Source organism: Myzus persicae, unplaced genomic scaffold, assembly GCF_001856785.1.
Source record: "Myzus persicae strain clone G006 unplaced genomic scaffold, MPER_G0061.0, whole genome shotgun sequence".
Lineage (NCBI taxonomy): Eukaryota > Metazoa > Arthropoda > Insecta > Hemiptera > Aphididae > Myzus > Myzus persicae.
Genome location: NW_019101224.1, coordinates 427,400 through 450,079, shown reverse-complemented (window position 1 = coordinate 450,079; position 22,680 = coordinate 427,400). Strand labels below are relative to the sequence as shown.

The 22,680-nt window shown below is 40.1% G+C and overlaps 1 protein-coding gene across 1 annotated transcript; it reads left to right on the top strand.

Moving 5' to 3' along the window:
- Positions 1-1,609: 1,609 nt before the first annotated feature.
- Positions 1,610-21,039, top strand: LOC111028256. The gene is given in 4 exon segments (XM_022306820.1): positions 1,610-2,145; positions 15,565-17,646; positions 17,774-18,593; positions 19,532-21,039. Coding segments are annotated over 3 exon segments (3,324 nt in total). The 5' UTR covers positions 1,610-2,145; positions 15,565-15,571; the 3' UTR covers positions 19,961-21,039.
- The last annotated feature ends 1,641 nt before the right edge of the window (positions 21,040-22,680 follow it).

Here is a 22,680-nt window from a genome sequence, read left to right as displayed (position 1 = left end):
GGACTCGTCTTCCGTCAGACGATCGATAATGTCGTTATCGAACACACGCCGCCTAAAAAGTAAATACCTCCAATGGCTGCGGGTGCTTTGGCAGTCTTCTCTGTACACACAAATCCAATTACGCAGGTACCAATCCGATAACTGAGCGTATGGGTAAAAAACATTTCGGTCGGGCTACACCGTTATTACGACCATTATTATTATTATTATTATTATTATCTTCATTGTGGCGATGGCGTGTAGAATAGTTAAAAATATTTGCCTTGTGCGGGAGAGCAGGCTGAAATGATCATTTTCGGACTGTTATCGGTGTCGTTAGATGAACGATAATATTATTTTTTTTTTTCCCTTCCCGAGATCTAATAACGGGAATCTTAATTATTATTATCGATCTGCCGCCGCCGTCGTCTAATAATACGGGTTCGGAAAGTACGCGCCGTCGTTGTCGTCGACGAGACATCTCTCTGGGTGCGCCGCCGCCGATCACATGTCTCTGCCGAGGAGCAGATAAAACGTCCGTCGATTAAAATATTAACGAATACCTCGGCGACGACGGTGGGAGAGGAAGACTTATTTGTCATGATAGATATTAGTATTATTTATACAAACGGATATACAACAACTATACAATAATACGGCAATAATTGATATTATACTTTCGACGAGCGAACATCGACGAGATAGAGACGATGCGCCACTTCAGCGCCGGTCCTTCCCGTGTAGGCAGTCAAACGCGTGTGGGTGTTTATCGGGAGCGTTTTCGTGTGTGTGACACAATATTTAAAAATAAAAACAAATAACTCATCGGAAGCAACAAACGGTGTGCCGGTGTGACAATCGTGTGGTCCGCGGTATACAGAGCGCGCGGAATCCATTCGTCGGCGGTCCAGCCAGCAGCGACCCGTCTACTATACAGTGTACCTAATAATATTAAAATATTATAAAGTGAGACCACCGGTGGCAGACGTAACGGCGAAAATCTTCCAGGACGTTCGCGAACCGCTTCCTTCGCAATTTTTTCCAACCATATCCAAATTGACGAGAACGGAAAACCAATTGTGTCTAATAATAATCCAGGATTGATAGTTATCGGGTGCAGCGACTGTGGTAATATAATATTAATAATAATAATGTATCTACATCCGGACGCGTAGGTTACTCACATATTGACAATCTATACGGTTGTAAATATTTTAGATATAATTTACACGGAGAAGCTTTACAACCGAGTAGTGTTTTTATTTTATTTTTTAAACGCATCTTTAAATATGGTTTGCTAAAAAAGTTCTATTTTAATATATTTATTTCGCTTGAGATTCAGCTATTTAGTTAGCATCTAAATGTTGACGTTTATAGACATGTATGCCACTTAATTCGTTATGATTTCATTCTAGCCGAGGTAATTCAACTCGAAATAAATTCCTACCTCTAAGTAATTAATTATTTCAGGAAACAGATCGGAATTAAACGATTGTAGTTTGTCGTGGTGATTTCTTGTAAACGATTCGAAATTATATTACGATACTTTGAAATTTTTATTGGTACTTCAACACTGAATTTCAACCGAAAGTAGGTTTCATTTTTAAACCGATATAATACTATACATATATTATGTATAAGAACCTTAGATCTATTGATTTTTTTCGTCTTTATTTTTTGTTCCGCGTCTAATAATCGATTGCCTGCAACGGCGGCGGCGGGTGCCGGGAAACGAAATGTATATAGGTACCGGCAAAAGGGCGCAGCTTTATTATTCTTTGTCGCGTTTTTTTTCTTTTTATTTATCTCCTAAACAAACGTCACGGTCGCAATATAGTATTAGCTAAAGATAACGAGAGCACACTCACATACGTAAATACTGTGCGTGTGGTGTATACGTGGTGTCTGAAGTTCCTAAAAGTGATCGCAGAAAATTATCCGCCTTATCTCTCGATAATAATAATAATAATAATAGGTCTTGAGAACACTTCGAATCTTCTCTACTCTAAAAACACAATAATTCGTCGCCGTCGTTAATCTTGTCTCTTCGGCGTTCGATATCGGTTGGTCGTCATGCGTTATTGTAACACTGCCGCCGTGCACTTTCTGCTGTGATATTGTTGCGACGTTATGGCTCAAAACGGATATCCACCGGCTGTGCACAAGGTTAGTTCCAAAACGGTTTAAACGGTTTTTTGCACTACACTTTCAGACTAGGATTTAAGCCTATTAATTATATTATTGAAAAATACCATTACCCATGTTAATATTGTACAATTATTTTCCTTAATATAATCATTTTTACTTTCGAGACTACCTTTATTGTATTGTTGTATGATGTATAACCACTATAACCGCATTACCTATTTTCGGCTGGTCTTTAATTATATTTAAATAATAATTTATTTCATATTCATTGTAGTGCCCATATTAGTATATTATATTAGGTACCTATTATACAATTTTGTTAAATTTATTAGTTTGTATGCAATTTTTATATTTAATTATACTTTAATTTTGGAAAACATTTATTTGTATTTTACTGGCCTCTGTAGGACTTCATCTGTGCTCGAGTTTATATTATGCACCACAATGTATGTGTCGCACGTTCATATGCGTGTAACTGGGTTTTACCTTCGTCAGCGGATACGCGTTCGATTTATATCTTTCGTCCAGTTTTGTTTAACGTTTTTTTCACCATAATATATTATGCATTATGATGACATTGTTGTCCCGACGACGGTGTTATAGTATTGTGTTCGTCCCAGTGTTTTGAAACGACGAAAGAATCGGGCGACACGAGATCGGGAAAAAACATTATTATTACTATTTAAAATTTGCTCGTGGCGGTCTTCTCGGTGGCGGCAGTTGCTGTTGTAGTCGGATATTTTATTTACCAGTCGCTCACCGTTCGCCGGAAACGCTCTCGAACAGAAAAAAAACCGAGTGACAAACCAACAAACAAACTCGGGAAATGAAAAAAAAACACACTCCGTCCGCCGGGACGCGTTTTTCTGCATATAATAAATATTCAATATTGCATCATAATATTGTTGTCGTTATCACCGATAAACCACCACCGGCGGCGTAGTCTGATACGAAATCGGAAAGAATTAAGAAACACGTACATAGGTATACAGCAATGTTGTGCCTATTGCGTGACGTTTAATCTGTATATTGAACGATGATGAAACATATTATACGACGAAAGAGGCTCTCCACGAGTCACAGAGATAAACGACGATACGCATTTACGATGTGTCTCGAGTGATCCGTCGCGACCTCATAACAACAGTCTTGTTCTGCATAACAAAATACATTACATTATCACACACTCTATATACCTACTGTACGTATATATCAAATATATTATCATTATTTATTCGTTTCTCGTCTCCTCTCACTCTCGCTCTCTCTCTCTCTCTCACACTCTTTCTCCGCGTCCCCTTCGCGAGCCACGGAGTGCACCCTTTTCGCGCCGAGATCCGCGGGGCGCATTCGATAATCCCTAATTTCCATATTCCTTTTCATTTCAATTTTTATTACGTCGTTTGTCAAAGGTCATCGAGGCAACGTGAAAAAACTGGTCATCCCGCTTTCCGAGTGCGTTCTTTTTTTGTTTAACTCGCTTACTTATGTGTACGCGGAAGCTACCTATACACTTACACTTACTACGTACCTACCTACCTACATAACTATACTCTTAACCCTTTGGCTCAAAACCGTTACAGCACGCACCTTGTAGTCGTTACGCGCGGCGATGCCCCTCTCCCCCTGTCCAAAACGACCCGTCTGTGGATAGCTGTGCCCGTAAATCGTCGGAAACGTTTCCGGCGTTGAAAAAGAACAACAAACAAACAAACTAAAATGAAACGAGAAATCGTCCGACCGAAATGTATATCCCGAGATCGCCGCATGATGGGCGTCGTATATATATATATATATATATATAGATTCCCAATAATATTATCGTTAACCGCATATATACGACCGAGCATAACCACCAAAATATATAGGTATGTTACATACCTATACGTGTGATATATCCGAACCGTCGAGGTCGTCCTGCCGTTTTTCTGAGAGATCCGATCGTATTATTTTCGCTTCCGACCATGCGGCGACTTCCTATATATTTTATGCAATATAAAAAAAAAAAGACAATATTAAACCCCGTCCGGTTTCGATCACCACCCGTCCGACCAGCAACCCTGCGCAAACGGACGCGCCGCGCATGAGGATATATAGGAACACTTGTGAGGATGCGCGTATCCGGCAAAGAGGAAACGTCAAGAAAACCGTACAAGTGCTCCGTTTTTACATATTATACACGAGCTCCACGGTAGTTCTCTACGTATATATAATATATATATATATAGGTTTACACCGTGTGATTATCGTACACTCGGGTGACGTCGTCGGTGTAATGCACATAAGGTGTGTGCAACGGACGTAATAATGGTATATATACGTGTAGGTATAGGTAGGTACCTACCATGTATAACGCTCGTGGACCAAGTCTCTCCGTCGACGCATCGTTGCACTTATGTGTATGTGCGTGTGTGTGTGAGAGCAGGGAGCTCGGGAAGAATATTGTATATTAAAGAAGACGCGCTCACACACACACACAGGATGTGGTCCGGTCCGACGTTTATTTTTTTTTCATTCTTTTCCTGTAGCCGTCCTCCGCCTCCTTCTCCTCTTCCGCTGGCCGCCGCCGCCGTCCCCCTTTCATCCGCGGACAGATAAAACCCCACCCCGCCGCCGCCGTCACCTTGCTCGACGCTCTGCTCCGCTGCCGCCGCCGCCGCCGTACCCGGTCCAGAAGCCGAAAACCGGATACTTTTCATTACGAACACGTATATAGACAATGGAACGAAGACCCCATCTCGCCGATACGCGTTTGTCGTTCTGATGACTCCTCTCTTCCCTCTTTTGTCTTAAATAACGCGCCAGAGAGACCCGACGCAAATATAATATATAATATATATATATAAACGAAACAATATAATGTATAATGATTTTTTTTCGGTTACTATGCGCGTGTGACGACAACGACAAATAATAATATATACGTCCGTTAAAAATAACGCGACCGACGACCGCCTAGAGAAGAATAAAACAATATTCGTATGTAGCGTATAAAATAATATTACCTAGGTAAATATCTGTGTGCGTGTGTGCATAATTTTCCCAACGGGTGCGCGGGAATACTCTTCGGATGATGACGGTAACTTATAATGGGAACCTTGCATTCAATTTTCAAGCTGCCTATTTGACTGAGCACACATTTTGTAATCGTTATTTATAGAAAAAATTAACTCTAAAATTCATGGTCAAAATATTTTGAAAATTATTCTTTGTTTTACCTATAGAAAATGCTAATATAAATATTTGTTGAACATTCCAAATAGGTTGTATGTATATCAGCTGTTATTTGATTTTCAATGAAAACAAAATCTATTTTCTCGAAAACTGGTTCTGTGCGAAAGTCCCCGTATTCCCCGATTTGTTTTTCGGTCTGTCTCCCAATTATTTAAAAAGGCTCTTGATATTTTTCACTTCCCCGGAGTATATAGATTTATTTTCCTACCACAAAATAGATAATGCCAAAGTTGAAGATCGAAACATTTTTACTGTTCAAAAAAGTGACAAAAAACCTAATCCACTTCGTTTTGCCTGTTTCCAATGCACTCACCGCGCTGCTCAGAATCTAAAACAATAATCACACAATATACAATTTATAATAATATCATCGGTGAGCGTGCGTTCACAATTTTCCCAGCCGTTGCGCGCAAATACTTTTCGGACGACGGCGACGGGCGCGAGGCGTGTTTCGTAATAATAACACTAATACTAATAACAATGATATTGCGTCGTGCCCGCTCCCTCGACGCTGCCGCGCCACAACAATTCGCTCCATACGAAATTATTTATATTATACACGTACATTCCCGCCGGAGGGTTTTTCTGTCGGGGATGAATGCGTGTACGCGACGATCGCGTAAATCAAGATTGTATAGAAATAATATAATAATAACAACAACAACAACAACAAACGACAATAATACGGCGACGCGAGTAAATGGGCGAACGCAGTCGGCGGCGCCTCGGTGTGGCGGCGGGTCAATTACACGCGTCGATAAGACGTCGTCGCCGACGCCGGAGACGCGACGACGGTCCGCGTCGTGCTCTGTCGTCGTCTGCCTCTGGAGATTCCGGTACAGCACCGCCGCGACGGCGACGGAACTGGTTCGGCTTCGTCGTCTTGGCGGCGTCGGCGATCGATCGAACGATCTACTGATCGGGGATCGTCTTTATTACACCGTGTGTACGTGTAAACGTGTAATGCGTATACACCGCACACACACACACACACACACACACACACACACACCCCATTACACGATTTATATGACCTCATATCCCGATCGAGAGACACCGATTTTCGCCTTACCGGGCGGGTGTGGTGTCTGACCTTGGTATATTATTATATTTATTGTTTTTGTACTTTCGTTCGTCGTTGCGGGCAGGCTATGAATTTGTGGGTTATTTTTAATTTAATATTTAAGTTTGGACGTATAATGGACCAATTACGAGACTAACTAAATCATATTTAGGGACCATCAGCTCACTATTGATTCATAAAATGTTGATTGATTGTTTACGCGCAACCAGGCATGGTTTATTTGAATCTAATCTTAGATTATGATCATTTATATTATGAATACATTTCTTAACATAATACAAATTAAACATAACAATTTATGTAATGATCATAATAAAGATAACAATAAAATATAAATTAAAAATCGTTATGCACCTACCTAAATTTAAATAGTAATAATTAACATCGATGTCTTTTTTTTATTATTTTGATTTTATCATATGAGAATATCGTCCACGTTTGATGCGTCTAAAGATTAGGTAGGTATTTCGCGCTGCTGTCATGCCGATGAATTGCTTGGAGCACATTAATGTACCTAATGCTTGAACGGAATTTAGAGATGACTTGAAATCTGTGTAAAGTGCTTCGTGTTCAGAGTTTATTTGAAATTCTTAGTAATAATTTTTATTGAAACACTCAAATTGTATTTAGTATAATATCTGTTCTGTCACAATATAATAACTCTAAATAATGCGTGCTACATATTTAACTGGTAAATAATGACAGTCAATTTGTATGCATAGAGACTTGTAGCATAAGAGGGGTTTTGCGATTTATTATGATGACAATGTAAAATGAGAAACTGATTGAGAAATCAGAATTCAACCATCGTTAATGATATATTAGACAGATGAAACCAACCGACAAACATAATATAAGGAGGGAATTTATTTGGAATGTATTGTGCAAAACTATAAATTGTGCGTTTTCCCAAAAAAGTTAATATTCTTCGAAACAATAATGAGTATTAATTTTGAATCAATATAAACGGTAAGAAAAAGCTGGGTGTTTTACAATTAGAAACAAAAGTCTATGTCAGGGATTCGCAATTATTTTCTGATCGGGTCTCTATGATCGTGCATCCTGATCGATCTTGGTCGTGGGGGCTTATGCCCACAAAACGATGGAATTCTTTCGGGAACTCACATTTGCTTGCCATCGTATCGTTTTCATCTGTGACGTTATTCCGTATCCGTTCTCTACACAATACACACCAGTTTGTTATTGCAGTAGATTAAACATGGAGATTTATTTTCAGATAAAATAATACCTATCGCGGAATTACACCTATTGTACTCGCTGTAATCACTGATAATAATAATTATCTCTGGGTGACCTTCGTCGGCGGGGGAAAGATGATATTTTAAAAAATAATTTTCTTCCGTAACATTTGCAATAATATTATCTCGGCTATGGAGCATGGTTATACGTGTTTAGCCGTCGACATAGACGTTCCTGGCCGAAAAATTGTGAACGCGTATACTAGGTAAACATTATACCAGCGGAAAACAAAAAAAAAACATTTTCTCTCCATGTTTTATTTACTGAATATTATATAAAATTGGTCAATTTTTTTCACTTGACCTCGTATCATAATATATATTATGCTACAACATGTCAACATGTCAATATTATGTTAAATCTACCGCATCTATACTTGTGCACACGGTTTCACGACACGAACTCGCGGAATCAAAAACGGTTTCGCAATCGTTCCGCAACTTGTGTATGATAATGATGTTATATTACCAGGTATACATCATTTTATATCGTATATCGCCAAAAATGTTTTATTAAATTGTTTTGATTTTTCGTGTCCACGCGCGGTTCGGGTCGGCTATTGTTTGTTATTATTATTTCTTCTGTTCAGAGGTTAAACTTCTGAAACTCTTCCATTGTACATACATTTACGAGCGGGGAAACTCGGCGGCGGTGTCGGCATTATACTATAATCACGCAATATTGTATAATGATAATGTTGTACTGCTGACTCGACGTGTCATATTGTATAATTAAACGCTGTAATCTATAATAATGTACGATTTATTGGTTTTTGAGTGCGTGGAACTACGTCATTTTAAAATTTATACGACGACGGCGACGACGACACTCCATCCACGAGCGCGTGTGTCGTAATATCGTATACTATAGTGTTTGGTGTTATGGGGAGACAAAAAAAAAAAAAAAATAGTTAAAAAATACACAAACTATTATATTATATTATTATTTACACAAGCCGTGTCAAAAGAAACGCGCCGTCGCGTTGTTTGCGCCCGGCCTCCGCTGCCGTCGGAGTTTCGGAAAAAAGGTGTTTGCAGTGCGTGTACCATTATCATCTTTAGGCGTGTGCGCCTATATATGATATGCATATAATATATATATATATATATAAACTATGTATATGTATGTAGGCTACAGTGGTATATAATATACAGGTATATACCACGATAGAAGTAGTGGGTGGTTATCCAGGTGACTGTGCAGCTGTACGCGGGACAGCAGCAGCACGTGCCCCGCAGATCATTGCTCTGAAAAACAGCTGCGTTCGTCTATACCTGCAGCAGTCGCATAGTACCTACCTATATGTAATAATATATATAATATTATAATAACGCTCGCGTACGTATTATTATTATAGGTACTGCTTGCAGCCGACGTGTAATTATGATTATCATTATTATTAATATATTTTATATTATGCGCGTCGGTAAAACGAAAAATAAAAATTACACCCGCGACCGCGTAGTAACGAACAACAATCATAACATAATATATTATCATGTGTATAGTTTGGTACTCGCACGCGTTCCCCCCCCCCTAAAATTTCGTTCGATATAATTAACGATAATAATACTATAATATGCAGCGACACCCGCGAGAGAAGCTGAATACTGCAGGCCGTCTGCAGGGCCTCGCTGAGATCCGTTCGACGAGCAGTGCAACGCTAGCGGAAATATTACAGTCGTATGATACGATCGAGCTACAATAATATAATATATTGTGTTATAAATATTCCTCCGCGTATGACGAATTTCAGGCCTCCGAATGTACATAAAAATGTCTGTTTTGCATGTTATACAAAAACGTGACATTTGAAAGCATTTTTTTTTGCAAATTATTTTTTATATAAAATCTAACCGTCGTCAATATTTGGGTTGCGATGTATTGATGCGCTAATGCGCATATTCAACATTCATAGCGTCGCCGTCTGTTGCGCGCACAAATTCGCCGTATTTTACCATATTTTGTACACATTTTGAGATCACATACATTGGATGGAATACTTCAAGACTTTTCGATTGCATTAAAAGGGCGTTGAATAAAAAATTGCCAACAACACGGAGTGTAAAATGTTGGGCTGATAAAAATATTCCCAACGGCGTACCTATAATAAATGAAAACCTATTAGAAATATTCTTCACGCCGTAGTCTCAATTGTCATGATAATATAAAGCATATATACAACACGTAATAAAAGCACAAGTGTTACACCTCCGACACGCGTAGTTCGGCTATGCGCTGTGTAAAACACACCGGTGATAAGAGTTAAGTAGATCATTCGATATCGATCGCTCGCACAGTTATTGAGAATATTCAGATACCTACCCATAGTAATATTATAAAATATAGTCTGCGCAGTTGGATCGGACGGAATATTATAATGTCGCATGCATAATGTGCATTTTCATGCGCGTCTTTAATCTTAATGACAACAGAAATTACTCATAACGCACATATAACATTATTTTATACTACTTTACATATTATTATTATAACGAATACCGGCGGAAAAAAAAACGAACCATAAACAATATTACGCGCGAAACGTATACGCAGAGAGAAAAAAACATAATAATATTAAGCCCGACAATAATTATTTACGTTTGACCGCGTGTGTGTGTGTGTGTGTGTTGTGTATACGCGAATTATAATAAACGACGAGGAGCGTAACATATAATATTATTATTATATTATGATATTATTAATATCATATTTAAGTGTACACAATTTTTTTTCCATCTCTATGTTTTTCGCCTCGATCGAAACCGTCGCGTCGACGGTTTTTTGCTTCCATTCAAATACGCGCGACGATGTCGGTAACCAGAACACAGAAAAAAAAACGTTTTTACGCTCTCCGGCCGACGACGACGATTTAACAGCAATTAGACGTATTTTCAAATCGTCTCTCGAGGTGTTCATCCTCGCGAGTCGCCATCGTCATATTATGCTGCACATACGTCATGCATATTAACCATAATATTACAAGTACGCCGTGTGGGTACTCTCGATTTCCAATAATTATCGCGATTAGCGTAGAAAAATTAGAAGAAAAAAAACACTGTTGACGACGTTGCGTTTTTCTATCTCTTGGCGATAATATTTTTTTCCCCGCCGTGACCGACAATATTATTATAATATTATGATACGTCTTATAATCGTTTAGCGGTCGGAGGTGTTCCGTCTCGTGTTCCATATTGCACATAATTAATTTGATATTATAATAATCACATAATTATTATACGACGCTATTCGCGTATCTGCAGTAATATAATCGTATTTGATGAAGATCGGTCGTCTGGCGCGCGCCACCATAATAATATTGTACGTTTTGACGACTACTTACGGGTACTTACCTGTAATAAGATGTTAGTATCCACACTAAACGAATTCGTGCGGTTTATCAGGGATATGATATTGTTTCCTTGTACGATAATAATAATAATATATAATTTATCACCGGAGACGAAAAATAAACACCGAAGACCAAAAATCTCGGACCGAAGGTCACGGGCACGTGCGTGTGTTCGACTGCGCTGTTTATAATATTATTATTATTACATGTACAATACGATATCGGTTGTTCGTGTGTATATTGTATATATATACGCGTACTTTTATATATATGTATATTGCGTGACGATTGTCGAAACGCAAACAAACGATTTTCCAAAATATTGACAAAATTTTAATAATACAGAACTATATTATACGCTGTCTGCAGCTCTTGGATCGACATTGAAAACGCAAAAATATTACTTTCCTGGCTCGCGCAACCGAGGACGTTCCAAGACTGTGAGAAAACTAACGTTAAACGAAATTCGATTAAAAACTGTTGAAACTGCGCTTTGCTCAATCTTCTTATCGTTGTTTTAATTTTTCTTTAGAAAAAGCACATTTTATAGAATGTGTCGAAATTGAATTCATTATATTTGTGAAAAGGCCATAAAATAATATCGGATATTATGTGATATCAAATCATAGTCCTCTATACCTGCTATAATAATTTGATTTGTAACTGGCATTTGATCTCTGTGTTGCAGAGCAGCCGAAAAAAATCTTCGGCGGGAGGAAAAACGAAAATAAAAATATCCATCACAATCTTTATAATCTATATGCAATTAATAATATATATATAGATCACTGAATATATAAACTTATTAGAAACTCATCTGGGACTTACGGTTTTAATTACCCGATATGACGTGTTAACCGATGACATACTTAACGATTTCTATTATTCTATACACTATTTAATAATAAACCAATCTAATCAATATTTGAAAACAGAACCGGACGTCACGGGAAAGGTCCGACTGCGCTCTAGTCCGTAAACATAATAATAATAATAATAATAATAATAATAATGATAGTAATAGTAATAATAATGTGTACCTTAATATAGTTTTTAGGAGACGGTCCGCGGCGGGCGAGAAAAACACGCACAGGTTATTTTTTCTTGACGAGGGGCTAGGGAGGGGGTGGGCAAGACGTAATCGCCACCGGACGATCTTGAGAAAAACGACTGGTCTTCTTCGCCCCACCGCGCTCGCATTTATACTATGTATTGCTGCTCTCGCGAGAGGGCGGGCGGCGGTGGGCTTATAATTGTTATTACCGTGTCCTCCATGACTGCTCGTAAGTACGCGAGTGTGTGTGTGTGTGTGTGTGTGTGTGTGTGTGGGTGTGTGTGTACAAAAGACCTTTATTATACGTCGCCCGCCCGCCCGTGTGTGTGTGTGTGTGCGTGCATTTTGTTTCCCATCAATGACCAGCATCCGTCGCCATCTTTGATCACACACACACACACACAGGGGACTATATAATATAATGTAGGAGTAGTATACCTTGGGAAAAATCCCGGCCGCGCGCATACGCAATTATCGTGCCCAGACCAGCTCGCGAGTACAAACACAATAATATATATTATATTATTATTTTATACGTACGAACGACGTCGTCTACATGCGTGCTCGCCTTGTACGGTTCACCGGTCCTGTAACCGCACACACACACACACACACACACACACACACACACACACACACACACACGAGGTTCTGTGAGATTATTATTATACTCGCATGTATTTTGTAGTTTTCCTTCCTCCTACTTGCGTATGTGTGTTACGATATATTATTGTACAAACGCGACTTAGCGCGGAACGCGATAATAATAATTACTCGTTCATCTTTGAAAATATTATAATTTGACGCGAAAACATGCCCGGAAGACCTAGAGGAACGTCGAAGAATAATACACAATTATAATATACGCATATTATGTGTGTGTGTGTGTGTGTGTGTGTGTGTGTGTGTATGTGTGTGTGTGTAACGTGCATGTGCGGCTGCGTCCCACGAATAACATCAAACACTATAACTACGCCAATTTTCCTATCCAATATTTGGAAGTTTTTTTTCTTGGAGTATTTGTGAAAATTCACCGTTTCAGAAAAGCTCTCTGCTTCCGTTTTAATTGTATAAAAAATTAGTTTTTATTTGTTATTTATTATTAAAAAAACATATTACATTATTAAAAACTAATTGACAGAAAAGGCTTAAAAATACAATTTTATTGTAAAAATGAAGGTAGGTAGGTATATTGTATTATTTAAAACAAAAAAACTAACTATGAAAATTAGCGTACCTACAGTTAAGTGGATCGTCATGTACGCGTACAATATAATATGTAAAATGAAAAGGTTTTTTTTTAACTCCGCGATTATGATAACAATACGTCAATAATATTACGCGTTGGCTTATTAGCGCCGCCGATCGGCTTTCGGCCGCCATTCAATAATAACAATAACAAATGTGAAGCTGTCGTTAAATTATTGTTGTGTTCCATAAACACACTCCGTATCTATGGGGGTGACTGCATCCCCCTCGACGACGACGCCGCCGAAAAGGGTGCCGTGGACACGTAACAACAATAATGTTTGTGTGTACACACACCCTCACCCGTTTTTTTCCCGTGGCTTACCTGTGCGGGTCATAAAAAAAAATAATAAAAAACCGACCACGATTCGATTTGCCTCCGCTGCAGCAGGCCGAATAATATATTATAGTACTTTCATATAGTTGGATAGAGAGCCACGGTTCGTGATTATTATTATTAATATACACCCCGAACGACCGTCATCGGCCAAACAGATTTTTCAAACACCACACAACACACTATCCTGCCTATATTGTTTTTTTGTTATAAAATAATAATAGCGTGACAAAAGTCTGATTTACGATTAGGTATTAATCCTTTAAACTCAAATAATTAATTTTTCGTCGACATGAATAATATAACACCCAACAACGGAACTAAATGAGTTTCGAACATCGAGCAGTAAACCGTGTTTGGAACTGGCAAAAATGTTATGCGCGCAACTGTTTATATTTTCCCACAAAAAAATATTTTCTAATCGACTTAAAAGGAATAGGTTGTTAGGTACGCGAAAAATATTAAAAAATTGAATTGACGTAACCGAAGCCGGTTTTTCGTGGGCGGTAATCAACCATATGATGAGCGCATATGGTTCTAACCCCGCTGCCGGCCGATTAGATTAATTGAAATGTATATGCGTGTCTTTTTTATTAAAGAGCGTTTAATATAATAATATATAATGACGGTAACGACGACAACACAATCGGACAGCAGGCAGCAGCGTCCGTCCCTCGGGGAGATATGAAATTCCAAACCGGACTCGTGGCGGCGTGGCGGCCGTCGCATCCCCCGACGACGCGCGGTGTTATTATATTATTATTATTATTATTATTATTATTATGATTATATTGTTATATTGGCGGGGCGCTCGTGCGCTGGTTTAGGCGCCGCCAGTGCATTATTGTTATTAAAAGATTATTGTTGTTCGATTTGTGCTGGGGGAGGAGGATGCAGCCCTCGCGACGGCGGACCCCTGCCGGTGTGTCAAAGGCCAACGACGTCAACACACACCCGCTCGACGTGTTGGCAGCTATATATTATATTTGCTTCGATTCCTTCCCCCCCCCATATAGGCTTTAATATACATCGCACGGTACCGGGTCCATAATCATAATATCGTCATTGTGTCGATCGTTATGATATTATATAATATGATCGATAACAACTGCACTGTGTACACTATTATTATCATGCGTAATAACCGCACTGACCGGCGGATTAATTCACTCAACGCGTGTGTGTGTCTCTTGCCGAGGAGGTGCGTGAGCGACGGACTTACCTCTGGCGGCGTTGTCACGACTATCGATCGGCGAGCATACCTATCCCGCTGTACCTATATAGTAATAGAATGGAATATTTTAGCTTCCGTTTTTTGTTTTGCCCACATGCAAACACCTGCTGGCAGTTATTTCGTATGCCTCTTCTTTTGTGTGTGTGTGTGCGTAATTTTGTATACAATATTATAATACGCACCTTGCCGTCGCGCACACACGCCACGCATATCATGCATTTTTTTTTAATATACGACGAATGAACTCTAACGGGTCGACCTTTCTTCTCTCGAGCGCGCACACACACCAGCGAGTAGGTACGCCGTGTTGTTTGTGTGTACATCACCAGGGCGGTTGAACTTTTGTTACTAGGTATATATAAACGCTCGTTGCCATGCTGACCGAATGTATCGCCCGAACGACCCGCGTCGACGTTCTCTTCCTCCTCTTCTTATCCACGTATTTATTGTATACATAGGTATATCTTGTTCTCTCGTCAAATCGATATATACACCCGCTGGCCACCTCCCCCCCCCCCAATCCACCTTGACTTCTCGTCTAGGTTTTTTTTATAAAAAAAAAAATGTCCACTATCATCATTCAACAACTCGTCCGTTGTCACATATAATACCGTATTATTCGTATCTGTTTCAGGTCTGAAATGTCATCGGAAATGTTGCGCGTAGACAATCTGCGACAGAGGTTATTCTGCAATTCCGTGTTGGACACGAAAAGAGAAAGCCGGTGTCCCGTGTGTAACGCCATGTTTTCGACCACGTACAGTATGCGTCTGCACTTGCAGACCGTCCACATGGACTTAAAACCACAAAACCTGACCTCCAAAACGTTTTATCGCGAGTTCAATAACAACAATAGCATAAACAATAATAACAATAACAGCAGTAATAACAACAACAACAATAACAACAGCGTGGCTTTTGCTGCAAAGTCTCCGGCAAAATCAGCGTCCTTCAACAACAGCCCGGAACTAGCGCACGTCACACCCGTAAAGTCTTCGTACAACGGTGACTCGACGTGCAGCACGGACTTTAGCGATGGATATCCGTCGGATAAGGACTCGTATTTTGGCGGCTCGCCCAAGGACGAAATCCCTCTGTCCGTGGCCGGTGGCGGTTTTATGTCGCACTCGCCGGCTAACAAGCGGAGCAGCAACGGTCACATGAAGGCCAAGCGCACGTACGCGTGCAGGCTGTGCTCGACCGTGTTCGGCAACCTGCGGGCGCTCAAAGGTCACAATTCGTCCAGCCACAATAAGTCCACCAACGGCATGTACGCGTGCAATATATGTGAATTCGCTAGCACCGAAAAGGCGTCGCTGAACCATCATATGAAGGGCCACACAGGCGAGACGCCGTACGTGTGCTAAAAGTGTTCGTACGCGTTCACCACAAAGGCCAACTGCGAACGGCACCTGCGCACCATACACAAGGCATCTAACGCCGAAGTGAAGGCGTCGATACTATTCAAGAACGAGGAGAAACCGGCTGGGTCCGCGCAGTCGACCAACGATGAGGCAACCGCCGACAAGAACGAAGAACTGTACCACCACCTGCGCTTGCAACACCACAACCAAACGACGACGGACTATTCCCAGTACGAATCGTCCGGCCAAAAGAGCTCGGAAGACGACGAAGACGAGTACGATGAGCCGCTGGACCTGAGCATGAAGCGTTTCAAACAAGACTTGGACTGCGAGCCTCAAGATTTGTCCATCAACAGCAAGAGGTCGTCGCCAAACGCCGCCGCCACTGCCGGTGATCACACGGACGAGGAGGACGTCAAACAAAACTCGACGATGGCGTTCCGAGATCAATTCGTACCACACGCCCCGCCCGGCTTCATGGACCTGTCGTTACCCACGCCTCTGCACGCGTATTTCCTCAATGAGCACCGCATGTTCTTCAATGGAATGTACCCGGCCGCGGAACGCATGCTACCCATACCACTTACCGTCGACATGATCCGCGCAATGCGGCAGATGAACGAACCGGTGGTCGTCCCTGCTCAAGAAGCGGCAGACCCCGTCGTCCCACCCAAGTCAGAGACACCTGAGCCCGCTACCGTGCCGCCTCCACCACCGGCACCACCGTCTGTGGACGTTGCACAAAAACCAAAGGACAGCAACGGGTTGAGGTTGGTTATGAAAAACGGTATTCTGGTGCCCAAACAGAGACGGTTCAGGACGGACAGGCCACATGTCTGCGAGACGTGCAAACGTGCGTTCACGTTGAAATCAAATCGAGACCGGCACGTCAAAAACCAACACCCGACCGATTGGCACAAGAAACCAAGGTCGTTGTCGTCCAAGTCAGAACCGCAATTCTCGACCGTCAAGCAAGAACAGCAGGACACGTCGCCGATATCGGATCAAGTGAAAATGGCCTTGTCGCTGAAATGCCGGCCGTCAGAACAGCTGCTGCGGACCGAAGACGAAGTGGACGAGGATGAAGAAGATGAAGACGTAGTGGAAGAGGAGGACAAACTCGTCATAGTAGAAGACGGCGTAGAGCACAACAAACCCACCGGAATCAAGGAAAAGTGCTCAGAGGTCAAAGAGGAATCCGCTGATCTGGTCAGCGTGTCCAGATTGTTGGACAACGCTTCACACCAGACATTTCCGCAATTCACCAGATCCGACGAGGACCACAATGAGGTGACCAGCAGTGAAGAAGAGCACAGCGAGGCTGCAAGCTATTCCGAAAACGACGGTTCTAGGTAAGTGAAAAGTCGAACGTGTAGAAAAAAACTCGAATAAGATCACTGATGAGTACATATTATATTATGCATGCAGTGATGCGTTTAAATAATTTTTACAATTTGTTTTCTGTTTCCTTATCGATAGTGTCAATGCCGTCAACAACAACATCGACATAAATTTTAACACGGATAAGGACGAAAACCGGGAGAAGCGGAAGAAGGTCAGTGCGTACGCAGCCGCGCCCAACAGAGTGCTGTGCCCGTTCTGTTACCTTTCGTTCCCGTGGACTTCATCGCTGAAACGGCACATCCGCACTCACACGGGCGAAAAACCGTACCAGTGCAAACACTGTCCGCTGTCATTCTCGACCAAGTCAAACCGCGACCGGCACATCCTGCGCCTGCACTGCACGCCGCCCAGCAAGTCGGCCGCGTCGTCCGACAACGAGACGACCGCCGCTGTGCCGTCCGACGCTAAGAACGCGTACAAGTGCACGTCATGTCCGAACGTGACGTTCTCCAAGCGGAAGAACCTGATCAGCCACATAAATCGGGTGCACTTCGACAAGAACGGCCCCGGCGCTGGAGAGGACGACGAACGAGGCGGTGACGGTACCGAGGACGACGGTGGCGAGTCGGAACGTGACTACTCGATGGCCATGTTCAATGGATGGTGCGGTAACAACTCGGCCCCGGCGACCAGTACGCCAAACACCACCACCCCGTCAGCCACTTCCGCCGCCGCCGCCGCCGCCGCTGCCACCACCCCGTCCAACACGGTCACCGGATCCGAACCGTGTTTCAAGTGTCACCTGTGCGACAGCAGCTACCTGGACAGGCAGGGCGCCCTGGACCACATCCGGATCGACCACGCCGAGTGTTACGAGATACTAGTGTCGCAGGGGGCCATGGACAACGACCATGACTCGTCAGCCGTCAAACAAGACGACGTGGAAAACAGAAAGGTTGGTTGCACTTCGTACTATCGTTTTATGTTATTTTATATGGGTATTCTGCTTTCAATTAAATAATTGCAAATCAAAACCAACATGCATGTTCGTTTTTATGCGGACTTGTCATTCGAGTTCAATCGTTTTCATCGTTATTGTTAACCATTTGTTTTTTACTTCGTAATAATCCAATTATTTTACTTATTTAATTTTTTTTACGATTCTAAAAAATTGAAATTATTAGAATAAATTAAACAGTACTAAAAAAAAATTAAATTGATATCTTTAAAGAAGGAATCTAGGAAGGTATCTTTAATCCGTCCTTCACGCCATAATTATCAAATTCATCAATTTCACTTATTGTTCAAAATTTATGTAACAGATTGTGGAAATATAAATGAAGTAATAAAAAAGAAAATTGATATCTGTTTATTTAGAAACGGAATTTCGTGAAACAATGTATGTATTTATATCAAAATATAATATTTCATTAAACTATCCATAAATAATAATAATTATATACAATGATACTTATATTATGTAATATAGTTATAATATGTTAACTCACTCCCCTTTAAGCATAATACTTAAATTATTATTATTATCGTAAATAGAAAAAAATAATGTTTACATTAAATCTGAGACCTAATTAGTAATTATATACAAGTTGATCGCTTAATAGTGCTGAAATCGATTTTTGTGTTTTTGAATAAAAATGACACTAATATATTTTTACGACTAAGCTTCAAATAATAAAAACTATTTCTTCGTTGTCCGATTTCGTACGTATCCTGGTGTTTCGATATCACATTTTATAGAAAATTATTCAGCTTCAGACTTGGAAATCAATGTTATTTCTTGCCTTCGTGTACAATCATAATATTATATATTATTATGCCATATGTTCATGTATTTGCTGTAACGGGGCCTACAAATCGTTTTTCGTTTCTCAGGTCCTGTGCGCGTTCTGTCTGCACCGTTTCTACTCGGCTGAGGACCTGCGTCGCCACATGCGCACCCATACCAAGGAACAGCCGTTCGCGTGCCTGTCGTGCAAGCGCCGGTTCACGCTCAAGCACAGCATGGTCCGGCATATAGCCAAAAAACACGGTGGCTGCCAAGACCAGCCAACCTATGCGGGTGGTGGTGGCGGCACTGGAGGTGGAAGTGACCACGAGCGGAGGTCCTCCAGTCCTCCGAGCACCCCCCCGCCGACGGGTCCGGTCATCGGTTACGAGGACTGCTGCGGCAACCGTACGGACACGGGCCTGATCGGCACGCTGCTCGGCATTCGTGACAGCACTGTCATCGACCAGGTGTTGCAGACAAAGTCTCCCGAAGACGCTGCCAAAATGTTGGGAATTTAGAGCAGCAGCGACTAGAGATCGAAAGCCGCCGGGTCCGATCCACTTGTATGATAATTTTGTCAATAATTTTACACACATATTATTATTATTATTATAAACCATACCTACTATACATAGAGATAGAGAGAGAGAGAGAGGAGCGTGTTGTCGGCAGACGACGCTTAAAATATTATAGTGTTAAGTATAAATTATTATTATCGTGTTACAATAAATTATATTATAAGAAAATACTCGTTTTGCCGTATACTACTACTCGTGTGTACTCCAATCGTGGTATTGGCTGACCGTTGTTGCCTTATTAAATTTTAGTCGATATTATTGTAGAGATTGGCCACCGAGCGTCTACAATAATATCATTATTATTATTAATTTTATTCTAAGAACTTAAATTGTAATTAAAATTGTTTATTATTGAAACGGTTACGTATCCGTTGTGTATCGTTAGAGTAGTCGTAGTAATATAGGTAAGTCTAGTAATACATAGTTGATAGTTTCGTCGGTGGTGTAATGGATGAGACGGAGTCGGTATCGAAAATGAGAAATTGCGTTGGCGTTTCTGCTTTTCGATACCGACTCGGTCTCCGAAGTCGTTTTTGACGTCTACGTCCCTTCGAGGGAAAACGACCTTGTCGACCGCTCCTGAGGTCCTCGGTGACTATGATATAAAAAATATACTATATCGGTTTTTTTTTTATCATCTTATTTCGCGTACGACGGCGTCCACCGCGTTACCGGTAATTTTACGTTTTTTTTTTTTTTATTACTTGTTTGTTCTTTCTTTCGTTTTGTGTGTTCCTTATTCGGTACGCTCTCCCGTGAACTTCTCGAGTTCGCGTTTTCTCGCTCATCGCCAAGCGAGTCAACGCGCACTCGACAGTCTCGGATTTAAAGGTTTTTTTCCTCTCCGCATAAGCTCTTCGTCTTTTACGGGAACTCCCGAAATAGTCGAAAATATTATTCGGCAGGAAAATCTTTCGACTAGCGTCCATACTCTCTCATCGTGTTCAATTTCGTTGGGTCCGACGTCGATCGCCGGATTGACGCGCAACCAAACGTACACGCGCGCTCATTGGTTCCCAAGCCTGGTCGACAAACGACCGCGTAATGAGAAGGAGCGTTTATGTCCCGGAGAATTAAATCTGAACTATAATAACATAACCTGTACAGACACCCTCCCCCGCCCCCTCATATTAAATACCATTGGTTTGCTTAGTTGTTAGAGTGTTACTCACTACCTATTTTTTTTTTCGACAAAAGGTGGGACCGCTCGCGGTTTCGTTGTTTTTGAAACTTGCAAGTCTGAAGTGACTGCACTAATATATATATATATAAATATTCATATAAATATATTACTAAAATACTTCTGTAAAACGAAATCATAAAATGATATACCATCAATAAATAATATTATTACTACACATAAACGGGGTTGTTATCCTATAGTTAACATTAATGTATATTATGATTTATTGAATTATAGACTTTTAGAAATGTTTAATTATGTATTAGTAATATTAGATTTTATCGATATATATATGCATTTATATGTGTGTGAGTGTGTGAGTGTATGACATGTACTATATTATTATATATTATAAAGCACTGTTTTTTCATTATTATATTTATTATTATTATTATTATTCGTCAATTTTGGGCTGCACTATTATTATTAATTGTGCGTTAAAAGAAAAAAAACAATGAAAAAAAATATTAATAATTTTAAATAAAGAAATCTAGTCGAGCGAGAGGTGTATTTTAATGAAATAATCTAATATTTTAATAATAGTGTAAAAAATGTATGTACTGAGCCCTCAACGTTTTTGGCCATAATAATACCTAATATCGTATCGATAACAGACGTGGTTAGATATAGTTTTTTAGTCGTGTAAGGCACATCCCTTTTCTTCCTCTCTGTACATTCCTTTTTGTTCCAAAACCATCATGATATTATTATAAAGGTTTATAATTTTTTAACCAACAATTATTATTTACTTATAGATACATTTTTTTCCAGACTGTAAACATTTTTTTTCATCTCATTTTTTTTTATGTATATACATAATATATTTATAATATAACGTGTGTAAGTTGGCATATTTTATCATTTTTTTTTTTTCGTGGTTATTATTTTATGCAAGTGATACTAGTCGTTATACATATTGGTTAAAGTTTGTCCCATTATTATTATTATTATTATTATTATATACCATTATTAAACAGTCGCCAACATTATTTTATTTATATAGACTAAACGCGAATGTATACCTTAATTATAATTTCTTATGTATAGTAATATAGACAGTGCTAAAGCAATATTAATCATTACCTATATTTAAATACATTTATTATAATATTTATCTCGTAGTTCTATTGTGTGTTTGAACTCCGATTATTATAATAATAATAAGCAAAAAAGCAATAATTTAAAAAGAAATCGTATATGATATTGTATTTATTATTAATTTATAAAAGTTTGTTTTTGAAAAGTAAAATAAACTTCAGTGTGAGTGAATTTCGTTGTGTTGTTCTTAATCATTAATCCCCAAAAGAATATTATTACATATTAAAAGAGAGTGCCCGATGAATCTCTTTCTCATCCTTTTCTCAAACGTAAATCCACATAATTATTGTTCTTATAATATATAATTATTGTCATTATAGACGCATTATTATTCTCATTGTGAAATGTCACGTCGTGTTGTTTACGCATTCGGATGGTCCGACGAGGTATAAGT